The following is a 19,330-nucleotide window of genomic DNA, read 5'->3' on the forward strand; positions in this document are numbered from 1 at the left end:
GGCTACGGCTCTGTTCCTGAACCTGCCCCTGAGATCCTCCTTTGTTGCCGCTTCCTGGCTCAGCAGAATAGAGGAGAATGGAGACAAACGCGCACAGAGCTGTCTATGCGTTGCATCATGGACTGAACGTTTTTGAGTGACATCTGGACCTGACCTTCCATGGTTTGCTTCTTCGGCCAAGTATAAGAAAGCCTTTTTTGCCTACCTGAATTCAGCTGTGAGCCCAGCAGCATGAGACACTTGAGGCTGGCAAGACAGGATCGTGGGACCATGTTGAACTGGAAAAATCAGCTTTTTCTCCTCCTTCACTTAATTTTTTTTTAATAACATCTAACTTGATGAAGAGTTTCGATGAGTTCAAAAGCTTGCATGCCAGTTTGTGTCATTTGGTTGGCTCTAATAAAAAAGTATTACATGGGTTTTATTTCTTGTTCTGATTATCACTAGCTGTTTCTGAAGCTGTGAAAGGAACTCACAGCGAGTGCCTGGCGGATTCAGTTTGTGCAACATTGCCACCTGCTGTCAAAGTGTAAGAAACCTTCTTTTTCCCAGTCCCTTCACTGTCCCTTGAATTCTTAGCAGGTAGGCAAGGAATACATGACTCCAAAGCAATGGGGAATGGCAGTGAATCGCTCAGAGGGAGTTGTATTGTATATCTCACCTGATATTTTTTTTTTGCAGAAGGATTGCCTCAAGGGTTTTGTAAAAAATATACATATTCTGGGTTCCTTGCACAATTTCCAGCTTTCCTTCTTACAGGGTGTTTGATGATGTGGAAATAAAATGGGAGCCATGATAAAGTTTGAGTCCAGTGGCACCTTTAAGACCAGCAAAGTTTTACTCGAGCCAGGGGAGCTTCACCTGGGGAAATGGTGGTGTGTGTGTGTGTGTTAAACTCCTCTTTGCAGCACCATGGCCCTGATCAATATGGGCAGCCCTCCAGCAGATTTTTTTAAAGACAAAATTACTGCCAGTACTTCTAATCATAGATCCCCATCGTCACACGTAATCTGACTCTTCCACTTTGGAATCTACCTATGCCGATTGATCTTGCATTCAAATGACTGGATTCAGTAATCATCTGTGTTTTGCAATATCTTCACTGTCATCTCTTGTTATTAGCTGACTTTTTGGCCTCACTTTGTAAGCATACAGTGTTCAAAGACTTTCCTCCTTTTTCTATTATTCAAAGGGAGATCTGCCAACCCACTCAGATGGGTGTGTCATGCATCTGCCAACGTAGACTCTCTCTGCCATATGAAAGTTTGCACTGTAATAAATTGGAGATGCCATAGAACTCTTTCTTGCTTCATCTGACATGGCAAATATCTCAGCTGTAATTAACCTTGTTGGGCATTTTCCTAAGATCCTTTCCTTTTTGCCTTTCTGTTCTGCAAGGTAACAACATTCTGCACAATCCATATTTCCTATGCCAAAAAAAACACTGCAGTCCTAAACACTTAGTTTCACAGTCTAATATTATCCCCTTTCAACAACAATAATAATAATAATAATGGTACAGCATTCTGTGTAGTATAGCCAGGAGATCCTAGGATTGTCTGGCAGCCACAAGTTGATGCACCACTAAATAGTGAGCTAGACTTGTTTTTTTTAGGGGCTGAGAGAGCTCTGAAAGAATTGTGACTGTCCCAAGGTCACCCAGCTGGCTTCCTGTGGATGAGGGGGGAATTGAACCTAGTTCTCCAGATTAGAGTCCCCCGCTCTTAACCACTATACCAAACTGGCTCTCTCCCTTTTCAGTGTTAACTTGATACCCTTGATAGCAACATTATGTTGGTTCAGCAACTTCCAACTTCCCTTGCCAACTTCCCTTTCACCCTTTCCCAGTATAAAGCTGCCCAAAATAGATTGGACTATGATGTTGTAAGATCAGAGCCACAACCGAGATGGGGCCAATGAGTGCAGCACCTCCGTCCTACCCGCTTCACACAAAACATTTTTTCCTACATTAGCAATGAGCTGCAAAAAGAGAGAGAGAGAGAGAGATCTCACGGTAACTTTCTTAACTAAGATTTAATGCAATAGATAACTTATTTCCATCTGACAAATTCCATAAAGCACATATCAAACTTGGCATTTCATTCATGTCGACACCTGCACCCTGGCACTTCCTGCCTGGAGGGGGGGAAAACAGATAAACACGACTGTGTGGTTCGTTTTTACAGCCACTGAAGATCCCCAAGACGGATTCCTGGCTTGCAAGCACAAACTCCTTAGAGCCAAGCAGTGCCTTTCGCTATGGACATCCAAAGGGAGCCATGTAAAGCAAAGCCTTGCCATAGATAGGTTTTTGTGGACATAGGAAGCTGCCTTGGCCTGTCAGACTGTGGATATATTTAGCCTAGTACATCTAACTCCGACCAGCAGGTACTCTCTGGCAAGGGCCTTTCCCAGCCCTCCAATCCACAAACCTTTAACAAGGAGAGGCACCAGGGATTGAACCTGGAACCTTACAGATGCCCAGCGTGCATTCTCCCACTGACCTGTGGCTCTCCCCTGGATTGCACAGAGAAGACCCCCAGCTCTTCCATCTCAGAAGCTGGTATCCAGCTCTTTGAGAACGTGTGCCTCCTCAAGCACACTGTTTGGCCCACAGAGGTATGTACACACGTGTTCAAGCATGGAGACAACCAAACAAATCTTGCCAGGTCCATACTTCTGGGCATACGTTCATTCACAGGTCAGTGTGGGTTACCGCACTTCCAGAAAGTCCAACTAAAGTTAATCCAGAATAAACAACACAACACTGGCTGTTGTATTATCTGTCTGGGAGAGGTGGTTGGGGAGTCCTTTGTGGAATTATTGTGATTTCATAGACGTTAGTGTCTGTGGCAAGAAAAGGTAGAGGTGGATCAGGAATACCTGAAATAGGATATATTTTCTCAATCATATCCTGAAACAAGAACCTTCTTAAGGCTTCCAGGGTCAGTAAGAGCTGCTGGCAGCTCCTAAAGAACAAGCATGCAGACCAGTTCGGGTTCCTCGAAGCTTAAAAAGTAATCTTATGTACATACACAAGCACCATCAGGTCACAATCGACTTATCGAGACCCCAACAACAGGCTTCAAAGGCAAGGGAGAAGCAGAGGTGGTTTGCCACTGCCTTTCTCTATAAAGCCTTCCCTGGTGGTCTCCCATCCGAATAACAACCCTGCCTAGATTCTGAGATCAGGCTATATACACCATGCCAACTTCCCTCCCAATGAGTAATCTTAACATTACAAAAAAAATTACATGGATATCAGGGCATCCTTGACAACACAGATATCATTCGAGACACATGCCTGATGGATACACTCCCAGTGGACACAGTCTCCCACGCTTTGCTAATGTACACAAAATCTCAAAGTGTTTGGATAGAAACATCAGATTTTTAAGACAATTAGCTGGGCATCCCCAAAAGCTAAAGCTTTAGTCACACCGGGATGGTGTTGCTCCATGGGTGTTACGAATAGGAAGTTAGTGCCTTAAAGAAAAAAAACATTGAAGCAGGAAGCGTTGAACCTACTGTACACTTTTTTTTTTAAGCGGGTCCATCCAGCCAGTGGTACACTGTGATTCACTTATAGCTACAAGCAGAATCCAGGCAGCTTCCCTTTTGAGGAAATATGCATTCTCATGTACACATGCCCAGTGCAAACTCATTGCTGCTATCCCTCCCTCCCAAAAACATTCACAGGTAGAGAGAGGCCTCTTCACCGCACATACACTGCCGACTACCCGCAGGCATTGATTTCCACCGGGCTGGTTTCCCCTTGCTGGTCTCGGATGATATGAACGCCAGCAGTCCGCACCAAGCGTGTGGTGTTTTGGGTGCGCCCCGGCGGGGTGGGGGACCTGGTGGGTGATATGTGTGTTCTGGAGGTGGCTGGAGACCGGACTGGGGAGCGATGGTATCTGCGAGCGGACCGAACGGGCGGTCCGGGTGATCTTCCAGGAGGAGGCGGGGAGCTGGAGTAACTGGGTGGTGCTGGCTCAGTGGCATTTCTGGAATCAGGAAGGGATTCCTCTTCTGCTTCTGGAGATTCCTTTGGGAAGCAAAAGCAAACAAAACCAGAAGACTGTACACAATATACACCACATTCTGTCCAGTCAAGTACTTGGAATCACATCCCAGGTTATACCACAACTTCCTAAAGGCTTTTCCGTATTCTCATATTCCTCACTTGTGTGTTTCTGTGGCTTCGGGGGTGTTTCTCTGTTCTGCATGTGTTTTTCTCCCTCTAGTGGTTAATTTGATATTACAACACTCTATGTCCAGCATAAAAACCTGCGGTTTAAGGTCGAATCTGCATTTGCATTTTTAAATCAGTTTTGTGCTGCTGTGACTCTGCCTTTCTCTATGCTTGTTTGAATGTTGTTTGGAGAAGATTCTTTTAAAGCAGTGCAGAGGTGCAATGACAGTGGAGCCGCCACGAAAGGGCAATAAACGTATGCGGACGTGCAAAAGTATGCTAGCACTGTTGAGGTGTGAAAATGACACCAAATGTAGACAGCTTTTTTAAAGATGGTGTCAGAAGGCTGGGACACCGGTGGGAAAGACAAATGCAGATTCGACCTAAATCTGCAGGGAACTATGCCGGCTATAACGTCATGTAATATCAAATCAACCACTAGAGGGAGCAAAACACATGCAGAACCGGGGGGGGGACGGGACCCTGAAGCAACAGAAACACACAAGTGAGGAAAATGCAAATGCAGAAAAGCCCTAATTCTCTGGTACTTCATGTCACAGTAAGACTGCCATTCTACAGTTCTCCTTTACCAAATGTAACACAGAGTAGTCACCAACAACCAACTCGTTTGAAGCACAATAATTGGGATTAAGGCTGGTGTCTCCTTACTTTTTTCAGTGCATGTAGGGAAGGGCCATGACTCAGCAGCAGAGCATCTGATTTGCATGCGGAAGGTCCCAGGTTCAATCCCCAGTACTTCCAGTTAAAGATCAGGTAGTAAGTGATGTGAAATGCCTCCACCTGAGACCCTGGAGAGCCGCTGCCAATCTGAGTAGGCACTACCGACCCTGATGGTCTGATTCAGTATAAAGCAGCTTCATGTGGGTTCAATTGAAGTGGAGATGCTGATTTATGTTAAAGTTTTTGGCTACAAAAGCATTGGTTGGTAGTTACCTTGGATTAATGACAAGAGAATAGAAGAGTATACTGATGGCCTCAAGACCCTGATGCAGCTACAGAGCTAAATTTGCAGAAGGTCCATAGTTAAAGTCACTGAATCAGTGATCCCATTATACCCGTTAACCATCCCTTTGCATTCACAATCCAGGTGGTGAAAGAGTCGCAAAAGGGTGAATTTTTTCCTCCTCTTTCAACACATTCTTAAAAGCGGGGGGGAAATCCTAAAGCAGTAGTGTTTCTATGTAAGAACCCAAAGCAAAACGATACTTTTTTTGTTGCACATGGGCCCAGAGATACACAGACAGTCACAGGAAGAAAGGCATGGCTTAAATGTGTACCGCAAATATAGAATCATCAATACTAAACTGACTGGGTACAAATCATTCTTAGATGATGGAAAGTGAGATCAAACATGATGGCACAGTAATGAATCTAAACACTTGTGTCAGCAACTGTCTGTATCTCTGTAAAATGATGGATTGACAACATTCCTCTGGGAGAAAGTAAGGTCAAAGGGTTCTCTCTGTGTAGCAGGATGTGATCGGGAGACTCAGAACTTACCCAACCCTTTGACCTCATTGAATGCAGAGAAAGGGCAATTACCAACAGATCTGGAGTCAGCCAGCTTTTTTTGCAGCCTGAGCAACCTTCGCTTCCATCTCTACTGAAATCAACCTGCTCTTAATCGGGATTGCTAGGAATTTTATCAAAAAATGTGGCATAGTATTATATTTTAGAAGTACTACTGCACTAGTCAAGGAAAAGCGCTCGCAAACCCAGAGCATTTTCCTGAGAGATTCTCCCACTTAACTATAACAGCCCCTTCTAATTAGGCAGCTATGACGGCCCTGTCCACTTCCCTCCCTAAGAAGCAAGATTTTCCCTCAGTTTTTCCTTTCCTTTCTGTGACTGAGCCCCCCTAGTAATGTGTTTTCTTCTTTCCTGGAGAACTCTGGCTGTCCCACCCTGCCACAGTATAATATTTTGGCTGGTTGCTCAGCCCAGGAACCTGAGGGAGGTAATGAGAGCCCCTTTTAATTTATATGACTTAAATGGCACTCGAGAAGTTTTTATATTCCAAATCAACAAAATATTTTATTCAACACAGAGGGGAAAGGCCAGGTGAAATCAGGGGTAAAGTTCCTGAGGTAACTCAATATAGATAGCTGTGAGGTAAAATCAGTACATGATGTGGTGTCAGCTATGCTGCCATGGGGGTTGGGATGCTCAGTCAGAGTCTGTGTAAATTGCTTTCGCATTCCTGTCTCTGCTTTGCTCCGAAACACTTATCTATAACGATGTGCAGGTGGGAGTGTGTGTTGTCTGCCTTTCCAGGCAGCCGTGGGAGCCGGACAGTTCCCAGCTTCACCTAGAAACAGTTTGCTGGCTTTAGCCCACGTGCTGGAGGGTGCCTAATTGGCCAGCGCAGTGGGGGGGGGGTGCATACGAATGCCCTATATCTTATTATGTCCAAGGGACAACTGCCATTCTTAACAGTGACTATGTTAATGCATCTATAGCTCTTCAATAAAAGTATAACCTTTCTTGAAAGCGTGTACTCTGTTGTTCGCCATCGCATGATAAAACAGCATGATAAAAAGTAGAGACATCACCATGCCAACAAAAGTCCGCATGGTCAAAGCAATGGTATTTCCTGCCTTCCAAGGTTCTCCCAACCCCTGGAGAGGCTTTACTCTCTCTCTGGTAACCCACCACCACCACCTGGCCTTTGTAAGGAATTGCAGGCTGGGAGGGTCAAGACTCCCAGCTTCCCTTCCAAGATCTGAAGTCTTGTCTCCCACTGCCCAGCGCCTGGTCACCATGGGGATAGTTTACTGCCTTGTGAGTCTTTCTCTGCTCAGCTGATGCTAACCAATCAGATCTCTTGGAACAGCCTGTCACTCAAGGCTCTCTGGCTCTGTGAAGAATTAACCTTTCACAGTCCTTTATCTGTTTACACAGCACTTCTAAGTTTTTAAAAGTGCAGTCCATCACAACAGCAAATCAGGAGGGTCTTTCTGCACACCTGGTGGAATCTCCAGCCATGCAGACAAATATTTACCCTGTAAATTTAGAAAAGATGAAAATCCTCACAAACCCCTCCCCCAAAATGGCCTCATTAGAACTAGGCAGAGCCATTACCCTTAAGCATCAATGGAATGCCAGCAACAGTTGAGCTGCAAAACAAAAAAGAAAGGGAGGAATTGGCCTGATAAAGCCCCTAATAGCACTCTGGAGGAGTGTGAGCCACACATCCTTCCCGTCTCCCCCCAAAAGCCCATTCCTAAAACAGAAAGAAGATTCTGCTTCATTTATAAATATATTTTATAATGCGTATATATAAATAAAATTTATGCTTGCTCTCATAGCTATTCTGCATAGTAAATTACTATTACTCTCATTTTACAGCTGGGGAATGGGACTTTGCAAGGCCCATTTATAGGAACTGTAGGTCCGTGTTCAGCACAGTGGGCTGCTATACACATTTCTAGCAGCAGATGTCACTCGTGAGTCATGGCAGAAAGGCTGAGGCAACCATTTGGTAAATGAGAATCCAACTCATACTTAAAGAGATTTGTGTTGAAACGGAAATAGATACTCCCCCTCTAGTAAAAGGTGTGTGGTTCAGAAACAAAGGAAACTTTGGGGTTTCCAAGTGATTCCCTCTCCCCACATGAAAGAAAAAAGTGTAAAATAGAGAAGCTATTGAAAGGAAGCCCCCAAAGCACAATACTTGACACTTACTTTGTCCTTTAGGATGTACAATGCCACTGGATTCTTCCGCTCATGTTCTCCACTCCGGGGAACAATCTCAACTGCATTCAAAGGACAACAGAAATTGGTGTTTATGTTTTGTTTACATTAAAATGGGGGGGGGGGATAAATAGCTTCCACTGCCTTCAAATGCCATAGTACGGAGCTTCACTGGAGTAATTCTTCAGAGGATTGCACTGAAAATCCTCTGGCTTTAAGGCACCCAAAAACCCAATTCTTCAGTGAATCACCAAAACTCTGGCCTGACACCCATGAGTCATACTGATGCAAACACTAATCAGCCACTACTCCAAATACTCTACCAGGATCAACACATATGGCAGACATGGAATCAGCAACTGGAGCACCAAGTCAGTTTCAGTTAGGCAAATATACCCCTTTTCCCTTCATGTCCTGCACAGTCACAGTTACTGTGGGGAAATATTGACGTGAGGTGGCCTTAGGACAAATTCATACAGGCCACGAGGCAGCCCTTCTCTGGTGGATTTTGTTGCACATGGAAAAAAGAGAAAAGCAGTTCTGAGGCTGTGGTCACATGGCAAGCTTACCGCGATTTTTTCCCACTGTAGATTCGATTTGGAATATTTTTTTTCAGGTTGGGATGACCACACATCTCTCCCTGAACCACTTGCATTGGGCAACGAGGCTCCGGGCACCATTCAGATAGCCGTGCCGTTGCTTGGGCGGCATGGCTTGTTTTTTTTAAAAAAAATTGGCTTTGCACATGCACATATAACATGGCCGAATCACCATCCCCACCCCCACTGGGACTCGCTGTACTCCCTTGTTCTTGTAGGGTCCCCCCCCCCCCAAACAGCAAATGAAATTAACCAGCAACGTACAACTGAGCACTGGAGTCTATATGTGCGCTTGAACATTTATACATTGAATTTATTCAGCGCGGGATTGCTCATGTGCACAGTGACGGAAGCTTGTTAAAAAAAACCCCACACACATCGCAAGAAGGACATTCAGATGACCTAATCGCGATCATTGCAAGAAATGGCTGTCCAGAACAGCAAAATTGCGGATTCAAAGCGCAAATATCCAGAAAGTACTTAATTTTCCGGGTGTAGGAAAACTTGCTAGGGAACGGGGAGGGTTGCGCAAGTGAGCCCACTTTAGTGCGGGAGACGGATACGGCCGTCTGATTAGCAATTTTAAATGCGAGAGGGAACAGCGATGAAACCTGATCAAAATGACTGTGTGACCACAGCTTGAATGTGCTTTCTGAATCAATCGGTAGCCACGTCTGACTGACAATCACACACAACCTTTCTGTGCTTTAAAATACGCATGTGATTAGGGTATAAATGGCAATGGCTGAGAAAGGAAACCAGGTTAAACACATAACACAGTATTAGTTCTTACAGAAGACATTAGTCTTTGATTCAGTATCCAGGGGATCTTTGTTTACCTTCATGTTTTAAATGCTCATCATTCTGATCCACATATTCAGAGGAACTTTGCTTCTCCAGTTTGCGTTTGTTCCTGGGGTGCAAAAAAACACACACCAAGATCGTCAACATCCTCTGCCAAAATGCTGCCCAAAGACAAGGAAAAAATGCACTTGCAATGCACAGCTTGCAACTCAGTCCTGCATTTTATCATCTCATTAGAAAGCTCTCCAAAGTGGATTGAATGGGAGTGTGGCAAATGTGGAATTACCACATGATTGCTTCATTGCACAGTGGATTGTGCATACTGAACCTGTTTTCTCAAGCACTAACTCAGACATAAAGGCCAGACATGAGGGATCCATATCCTTTCTCTAGAGAGGAAAGAAACAGCTTGCAGAGGGAGCAAATGTTTAGCTGGAAAAGCATCTGAGGACAGGGGAAAGGGTTGAGAATTCTAAAGGGCAAACACGGCTACCCCCTACCCCATTTATCTTCACATCAACTCTGTGAAGTAGGTTAGAGTGTGTGAGAGATGGGGGGGGAGCACTGGCCCAAGGTTATTCATAGCAAAATTGGGATTTGAATCTGGATCTCCTCTGTCCGAGACTGAGGACTGTTAAATTACACTAGCAATTCGTTCCAACCAAATTCATGAGATCAAGACATGCCTGTTTGCATCACCATGCATACGTTTCAACTCTTCGATACAAACTGCATTAAATTGCATAAGCTATTAAGCATACCCAATAAGCTTCACCATACAGATATTGATCTAAAACAACACACTATAATCAAAGCCCAGAAAAATTCTTTTTTTAAAAAAAAAACATTTTTATTGCTTTTCTAAACTACACACACACCTATAGGGTTTGGGGATGGGAACAAGCTAAAACTACGAGTAGCAAGAGATTGTTAATACTCTTGTTTAAAGTAAGGATAATTCCCTATTGTTAAAGTAGTAATACATGAGAGTTAATAGTTATATAAAAGACTGAGCGAGTGTTCACAAACAAATTTGGTTAGAGTGTATGCTTCTTAGTTCAGGATTATTAGTTCCTGATAATTATCAGACCATTAGAGTTTCATTATTTTACTTATTTCCTTCCTCTACATTTCTTTTCAAAGTCCTTTTTATTTTTAGGGGTCTTAGGAGCCGTAGCCCCTAGTTCTGCTTCAAAATCTAAGGATTCAGCCAACAAAGAGTTGGTAGAACTTTCCTCAGTTTTATCTTCTTCTTTTTCTGCATCCTTGTCGTCCTCCAGTTTCTCAGATCCATCTTTATCTTGTTGGTGCTCAAGAAATTTTTTCGCTTTGAAGACAGAGTCAATTTTTTCTTTTTTGCCATTAAATTTGAAAGTAAGCCCTTCCAGGGTTAACCATTTGTATGGGGTTTTGTGCTCCTGAAGAAACCGTGCCAGGTCTCTGTACTGTCTTCTTCTTCTTCTTTTCTTATCTCAAATGGAATGTCTTTTAAAATTTTAGTTTGTTCCCCTTGGATTTTCAAAACAGTTCCGTTTGTCACTTTCAGGATTAAGTCTCTTGTTGACCTTTTTGAGAATTTAACAAATATTTCCCCGGACAGCTTATTTTTCTTTATATATTCTGGATATGTAACGGTATACTATATCCATGTCGTTTTGTATCGCTTCTGCTGTTAAGCCTACCACGGGGGCCAGTTCTTTGCTTCAAATCTCTTTCAGGTTTTCACCTTTCTGCTCAGAAATGTTCTGAAATCTCAGGACATATGCTGTTTTTTTCCATTTGGAGCAATTGGTGATTCTCAGAGATTTTATACTTTCCCACCACCTCCAGTCTTTGTTCAAACTTTTTGGACTTAAGATCAACTTTTTTCAGCTTCTTATTTATCTTCTCTGTTTTTGCTGAAGTATCTTGAAGCTCCTTGTGCATCAAATCCATTTTCTGGTTGAGAATGGACATTTGGTCCACTAGAGGGCGCAAGGTTGAAGCAATCATTTTGGGGGAGTCTGTTGCTGTTTCCGGTTTGGTAACTGGAGATGATGAGCTGGCTGAGCCTGTAAGTTTCGCTTTCACCACTATTGTTTCTGCAGGCTGCGTCATTGTTTAAACTTAATAGGAAGTTTTAAAAAGTCTCTTAAAGCCTCTTTATATCTGGAAATATTGCTTTGTTGTTAATCTGCACCTCACTCGGTCCCCATTTGCTCTTTTCAAGCCGCCCTTGCCTCCCACTTTAACTCAGTCTGTTTGGGATGGGGATTCCCCCCCCACCGCTTGTTTGGGGCTTCAGGTCGGTTTTACTACCAGCAATCAAGCGGAGACTTGCTAAATTGTAAGTTTGCCCCCGTTCTTACTTGCATTCATTTCTGTGGTAGGGAAGATCAATTCAGGAGGGTCTCTTGCATGCTCGATCCGGTGTGCGCCTCTAGGTACCATTGCTGGCTCCGTGCCGCGAGGACCTATCGGGGCAAAAAGCTGCTTCTATCCTTTGGCATTCTCCCTTGGGAGAGGCACCTCTCATGCCCCAGGCTGCCACCCTCCTACAAAGGGTTGCGGGGGTCCAAGATCAACTCGGACCCCCTCCCCATCGGCACGTTTGCGGGCCGCTCACATCAGAGCAATGATGGAGCGCACCCACTTGCAAGTCGCCAAAAACCGGAAGACCAAGCCCTGGAAAAATTCTTGTCCTATGGATGATGACAATTTCCATTTATGCATTTTGTTAGAAATTTACAGGGAAAAACAAGTTGTAAGGAAGTGAACTAGAACATAGCCCAAAGCCAAGACATCATCATCTCAGCCAGATCGGGCCTGTTTGTACAAGCAACTCAAGACATTCCTTAGACAGACAATTGGAGTGGACTGGGAAGGGAAAGGGGCCCTGTCCCCCAGCCCACCACAGCCCTGCCACCCAAGGGAGGGTGGGAAGAAGAGGCGGCCGGCCTGCCTAGCCAGCAGAGCATCTGTTTCCATGTGCTGTGTGGGGCTGGTCATCACCTCCCCCGGGCTGTGTGGAGCTTGGGTGGGCTGGTCATTGCTTCCCCCATACTTTACAAGGCTTGAGCAGGCTGGGTACACCCTATCTGCCACTGGCCTGGCTTGGCCCAGGTGGTAGGGGCACTAGCCCACTGGGAGAACTCCTGGTGGCCATAACGGCCAATCTGCCCCTGCAGGCAACACAGCTATGACGAACTCCATCCCAGCAGGGCTGTTTAGACCCATCACAAAATCTGCCAGAAAAGAGTCTCTTTGCCCACTGCTCACATCATTCATGCCCAAATCAAAGATAATGTGAAAATGAATCACACGACTTGCCTCATTCCAGAGGCTGCTGGAATTTTGCCCCCCTCCAATCCTCCACCAACCCTCTTGGCAATCTTGTACCTCATAGCCTCTTGCGATGGTGCCAAAGATGTTAGTGCCCCTCTGTGCCCTCACATGGAATTCTGGGACACTCTTCGTGGATAATCACGCAGGGCAAGCTACTCTGTGTGTGTGGGACCAGGGGAAATACTGGCCAACTTGAGCGTGCACAACAAACAGACAAGCATTGATTATTGAAGGTGATATTTAGGGGAAATACTGGCCAACTTGAGCGTAAATAGACAAGCATTGATTATTGAAGGTGATATTTCCCAACTACATACTTCTTGGATGGTTTCCAACAGGCACAGACGGTCACTAAGGTAACTAGAAGAAAAATTCCCCCTGTGGAGAGAATTATATAGAGGGAGCTCCTTCCTACAGAAAGAGAAAAGAAGTTAGAGTTAGAAGTCCAAGCCACAAATCAGTAGGGTTCACACAAGCAATACTTGAACTCAAGGCCTGAGGTTTTAGCCCCCTTCTCAGGAACGCCAGGAGGAGATTTCAGGTTGAGGAGGCAGAACCAAGGACCAGGATGTTTTCTCCTTGAGTTAATGAGAGTATTTGGTATGTGGTCTGCTACAATATCCATCAAGTTGCATCCCTTAAGTACAAAATATAGCCAGGTTATGTCCCTGACCTGCCAAACAGCATCCTCTGCTTCCACCTGGCCACACTTCTACCCCAACATGAACCGCACTTCTTTCCCAGGTGTTCTCCTCTCAAGTGTCAAGGAAGAAGAACTATTAACTTAAGTTCATACCGACAGCTTAGCAAAGATCTGACAAACTTCTTGCTCTGGTAGCACATGTTGGAGCCATGGAAATAAGCCCCCTGAAGGCATCCATGCAAGATATTTTCCTCTGCAGGATGGCATGCTTGAACCTGTTTGGGAATGATTTCATAGAAAACCGTGGCCAAGGAATGCCCGTGTGAATACTTGATCAAGTATTCTTAAAAATAGCAGCTTTCTAAATTGCTCGTGGTTGTTGGAAAGCTCAATTTGGATAGTTTTGCTTAGTGGTCGGTCTCATCTTAATAACCATTAAAACGAATTAAAAACCCATATCACTAAAACAAAACCAGAGCTAAAATGAATACAAAAATATAAAAACAAAAATTAAAACATTGGACAGGAAGGAGGGATCACTGAGGGTTATAAAGATTTCTCCCCCCCTAGCTTGCATAATTCTTTCTGATCACAAAACTGGATTTTTAGACTCCACACCACTGATGAAATTTCCCAGATGGCTACATTCTTCTATAATGTATTAACTTCTGAAAACTTGAACTTTGCTAACATTTTGGCAGATTGCAGTGATGGAGGAAACACAGAAGCATAGAGCAGAAAAGGACCCCAGGTGTCATGTCTTGCACAATACAGGAAATTCACAACTATCCTCCTCCCCCCACCTTCCTGGACCCCTGCTCCATTCCCAGAGGAAGGCAAAAAACCTCCAGGATCCCTGGGCCAATCTGGCCTGAAGGAAAATTCCTCCCTGACCCCAAAGAGGAGAACCGGTTAACTATGGAGCAGACTGTCAATCTAGTTATGTGATCCACAAACTACTTAAGCCAGAGAATGTAGACTCATCATAACTAAAAACCCTGTTTAACTCGAGATGAAACTGCATCGGATGTCAAATCTTCATCCTAACCCCCTTAGCCGAATCAGTTGAGGGGAGCGGTCAACAAAATGTCTTTCCTTCAGGAGACAGAACTACTCTTTGTGTGAGAATCCAGTGAAGGAAATACTGGAGCACTCAGCAGCCGGCGCCATCTGGACACGGTCTGCACAGATCCAGTCCTGCCCTTGATTTATCTCTGTAGCCAGGGGTTTTGTAGGCAATATTTCACAGCCACTGTCTTTAAAGGATGCCATGGAGACCCTACTTCCTTCTTTGGCATTGTCTCATTGCTGCCAGCTGGAAGTGATGGAACTTCTAAGTTGCTGGCCCATTTTTGCCGGATTCTGCCCAGGAGGCTTGTCCTTGGGTCAGCTCAGACTTTTGCACCGACGGAAGGAAAGGGGCAAGAAAGCTACCTTTTGTGTATGTATGTGTCCTGAAAGGCAATGTGAGCAAAAAGAAGGGAGTTCTGACAACTGAGCAGTGGGGACGAAGGGCTATTCCACCATCCTGGTCAGGGTTCATGCTGAGAGAAAAGAATAAAGGAGAAGAGGGGGAGGTCTGAGTTGATGGGCCAATTGCAGAGGGAGCACTAAATCTGCCATGGAGGCAGTCACACTAGCATGTCCTAAATCCCATGTTGGCAATCCTACCCAAGCCAAGCCCTTCTTCTCTGGAGCACATTCGCTGTTGCCGTTGTATGTAACAGAACCATGCATTTGGAAGGAGCCAGTGAAGGAAATAAAGGGAGGGCTGAGTTGATGGGCAAGAAATAGACGGCGGAGCAATTCAGCCATAGAGGCAGCTGGGCCAGAATTTCCTAAATCCCATATTGACAATCCTTCCCACCCCCTTCTTCAGGGAAACATATTAATGGTTGCTGCTTTACATAACAGAACCATGCATTTGGAAAGCGCCAATTCTTCCAAAAGAGGTTTCGTCTGCTTGTTTCCAAAAATGGAGAGTACAGAGAGGATCATATAATATGATGTAAGAGGACAGCATATCCCTCCCAGCCCAAGCACCGATCCCTTTATGTTGATTCACTTGCACTATCTGAAAGTCTTAAATGTTCAGACAAGTTCATTCAACAAGACCAGCTGGTTTCCTCTCGTTTTCCAAGCCTGAGACATTTTGACACCACGTGGCCCTTCCTGCTCCTCCATTTCCCTCACCTTCTCCCTTATGCATCTCTGTGCTTGGGATGTACTTACTGTACACGGTCAGTTTTATGGGGATGCTACGCCCACTGCTGATGGGGTTCTCTACCAGACAGCTGTATGTGTCATCATCGGACATTAGGACTCGGGTGATGGTGAGCACCTTCTGGTCGTGGGAGAGGATCAGGCGGGAGTCGTTGCTGAGCGGCTTGCCATCCTTCAGCCACGTGTAAGTGGGCTTGGTGCCGTTCTCATGCGAACAGTTCAACGTGAAATACTCACTTAGCTCCAGTACAGTGGAGGAAGCCAGAACAACATGAGGCTTTGAAATGGGAACTGAAGGAAGGAAGGAAGACCCCTCATTAATTCTTGGCAAAGAGAACATAAAAAAACACCCAACTTTGGTCCCTGCCACACGGCAGGAAACAAACAAACAAACCCAACTTTAATGACCTGTTCCGTCTGACGCTTTGTTAAGGAACGCCTTCTGGACGTGATTCAACGCACAAGCCAGGTTCATGAAGAATTAAATCATTTTATTCAGTTTTCACATGCATTCAGGAGGGTTCTTACTTACATCTTTGGTGATCTAATTCGGTCTCTGGCTCATGGTGAAAAAGATAGTGTGCTCCGCCTTCCTTGCAGTTTAAAGTGTAGACAAAGGAACGGAAGAAGGCTGTAAAGCTCGAATTCCCCGCGTCTCTGGGAGCCGGAAATGACTGTTGATCAGCCAGTTACAGGAATGCTATTGGATGTCTAACTAAAGACTTCAATTCCCAGAGGCCACTTCTCTTAAAGATATATGGCAGTTCTACTTAGCTAAAGTTAAACGCTGTTTGGGACAGCACATGACCTCTCCCCAGCAAGTAGCTACCTGTACTCAGAGCTTGCTTGCTTTTCAGAATGTGTTCCAGGGAATCGGGCTTTATGGGTGCTTGGCAAGGGCTCTTCAAAAGGAAAATCACTAATGGTGGAAGAAAACTTGACCACATCTACCTTGAAATTTGTCTGCGCTTCACAGCTTCCTTGGAGTGTGAGTGCATTCTTGGGGACACTTTTGGTTCCAGGAGGGCAACCCAACAAGATCTGACCTCTGTGCAAACTGTCTGCGAGCTCTAGAGTACACTCCAGAATGTCCTTCAATGCACAGGGGTTCTACTAGGGTGGCCAGCCTCCAGGTGGTTGAAAGGAAGCAAACAACCGTGATGTAGAGTGCCAAAAAAAAGGTTCTTCACCAACTTGTAAATTCCTTTTTCAGTATTCAGTTTACTGGAAGCAACTCAACCGCCATCAACACCAACGAACCATGCATATTACATCTCATTTCGTGTATACCTTTATCAAAGTGGGTAGCGTTGAAATACCTATATAATGTTAATCCATTTGGCAAACACACATTTACATGCCAGAGAAAAGATGAAAAAGGAGAGTCTTACGTATATCTCTCTAAACTCCAGAAAGATTTTTAAAAGGTCTGGACAACAATGAAAAAATATGGGAAACTTTAGACAGAGATTTCGAGGTGTGCAACACCGATCTGAATAATTTCATACCACAATCTACATGCATTTTAAAACTGCAGGCACAAAACATTACAACTTTTAATTAGGAACTGAGTTTCGGAATCTGACAACAGAGGTTGGAACCTGTTCTCATCAGTACAAAAGCAAGGTGCAACATTAAAAGGTCAGAAACATTATGTCTGCCAGGGCTCTTTTTATAGCAGGAACCTATTTGCATATTAGGTGACACACCCCTAATGTAGCCAATCCTCTGAGAGCTTACAGAGCTCTTCTTACAGGGGCTACTGTAAGCTCTTGGAGGATTGGCTACATTAGGGGTGTGTCACCTAATATGCAAAGGAGTTCCTGCTACAAAAAAAGCCAGATTCCATTACAATCCCATGATATATATGATAAAATTGTACCTCCTGGATAAAGAACACTACTTTTCCAAAGTCACACTTACCATCCACTGTAAGGTTAATATTCATCTCCCCTGTGAAGGTGTCATCCGTAATGGAGACCTCCACCTCATACGTGCCCTCATCAGACAACTGCAGTTCATTGATCAGCAAGGAGCCATTTTCATAGATCTTAATCCGATCCCTGTAGTCTGCGCGCAGGTTTCCAATAATCCCCGTGCCAATAGACTGTACCACAGTAACAGGCTTGTCCCGCTTCACTTGCCACTTGATCACAGGTTTATCATTGCTGGCGGTGGTGTATTTCACGGAGAGGAGGGCAGGCTTACCAACAGTACCATGAATTAAAAGCACTGGGCTGGTGATATTGACTCCTTCTAATAGATCTAGTGAAAAGAAGCAAAAAAACCCCAACAACTTGTTAGCATGAAATTATAACTGTGATCTTTTCCTTCCTCTTGCATTTGGGAATTTTCTACCCTCCACCTGGATAGGCTTGAATAGTCTGAGTCCGAGGAAAGGGAACAACATAAGAAGGCAAAGAGAGGCCTGTTGGTTTAGGGGACAGGTCCCATCCACCCCAATATCCTGCTGCTTCCAGTAGTGATAGCAAGATGCCCCCCCAAGAAATATTGAAACAGTACACAAAGATCCAATAGTGATAGCAAGATGCCCCCCAAGAAATATTGAAACAGTACACAAAGACAACAGCACTCCCTGCCTTTTGACCCATAGCAATTTGTATTTAGTGGTATACTACTTCAAAAAACAGAGATTCTATTAGGCTATCATGACAGATAGCAATTGGTAGTCCTACCTTTCCTGAATGTAACTTTTTCTTTAAAGTCACCTGGGGTGATGGCCTTTTATAAATCCTGTGGTCGTGAGTTCCACAAGTTAATTATGTACTGAGGGAAGTACCTCCCCTTTTTGCCTGTCCTAGTTCTACTGCCTCCATCAATTTCATTGGTGTCCCCAACCTCTTATATTCTGTGCTCTATTTGCATTTCTTTTCAAGGATCATTTTATAAGGATTATTTGCATTTCTTGGCAGGGATCATTTTATAAGCCTCTATCATCACCTCATTTTTCCTAAAATGAAATGTGCTCCCCCTAACCATTTATTTTTGATATTTATCTAAGGATTAAATGGAAGGCAGCATGGTATAGCCCGATCTCATCAGATCTTGAAATCTAAGAAGAATCATTACTTGACTTGGAGACCACCAAGGAAGGCTCTGCAGAGGAAGGCAATGGCAAACCACCTCTGCTTCCCAGTTGCCTTGAAACCCTTTTGTTGAGGTTGCTATAGGTCAGTTGCAACATGACAGCACACACACATGTAAGACATGGTATAGCCCAATCTTGTCAGATCTTGGAAGCTAAGCAGGGTCAGTACTTGGATGGGAGAACACCAAAGAAGACTTTGCAGAGGAAGGCAATGGCAAACTACTTCTGCTTACTCACGTGCCTTGAAAATCCTACAGGATTGCCGTAAATTGGCTTTGACTTGATGGTACTTTTTACACACACACACACACACACACACACACACACGTTGCTTGGACCATAGACTGCTATCCCTAATACAGTTGAACCTATGGACACTTCTGTGGTCAACCACTTCTATGGTTGAGCCTATGGACACTTCTAAATTCTGAGAATGGTTTGTTGGCACCACAACCAAATGGCAACTACAGGGACCATGTTCAGTCAGAAAACACTGAAAATGTTGGGAGTTTCAACAAAACATTACTAATTTCCAAGCCAAGTGTTTTCCTAAGTTGTAAGAAGCTGTTTCCATACTGGTGCTCCCTACAGACACAAAGGTGATACTTCCTGGGTTCTTCCTACTCCAACAAAGGACTTCCTACTCCAACAAAGTAGAGGAATGGCTATTTGGCGATAAGGAGCTATGAAACACATCAATGAGCCATAGCACCCATGGG

General features: G+C 44.4%; 1 protein-coding gene across 1 annotated transcript in view; it reads right to left on the reverse strand.

Annotated features, from left to right (window-relative positions):
• Window positions 1-3,153: 3,153 nt before the first annotated feature.
• Window positions 3,154-19,330, reverse strand: part of HEPACAM (hepatic and glial cell adhesion molecule) — a 47,337-nt gene continuing 31,160 nt past the window's right edge. Inside the window, exons 2-7 of the mRNA XM_015425647.1 lie at window positions 17,426-17,767; window positions 15,512-15,793; window positions 12,954-13,047; window positions 9,348-9,421; window positions 7,901-7,971; window positions 3,154-4,048 (exon numbers count right to left, since the gene is read on the reverse strand). Coding sequence (XP_015281133.1) covers window positions 3,737-4,048; window positions 7,901-7,971; window positions 9,348-9,421; window positions 12,954-13,047; window positions 15,512-15,793; window positions 17,426-17,767 — 1,175 coding nt within the window. The 3' untranslated portion in view covers window positions 3,154-3,736. The remainder of the gene's footprint in view (window positions 4,049-7,900; window positions 7,972-9,347; window positions 9,422-12,953; window positions 13,048-15,511; window positions 15,794-17,425; window positions 17,768-19,330) is intronic.

Source organism: Gekko japonicus, unplaced genomic scaffold, assembly GCF_001447785.1.
Source record: "Gekko japonicus isolate JY-2015 unplaced genomic scaffold, Gekko_japonicus_V1.1 scaffold1032, whole genome shotgun sequence".
Taxonomy (NCBI): Eukaryota; Metazoa; Chordata; class Lepidosauria; order Squamata; family Gekkonidae; genus Gekko; species Gekko japonicus.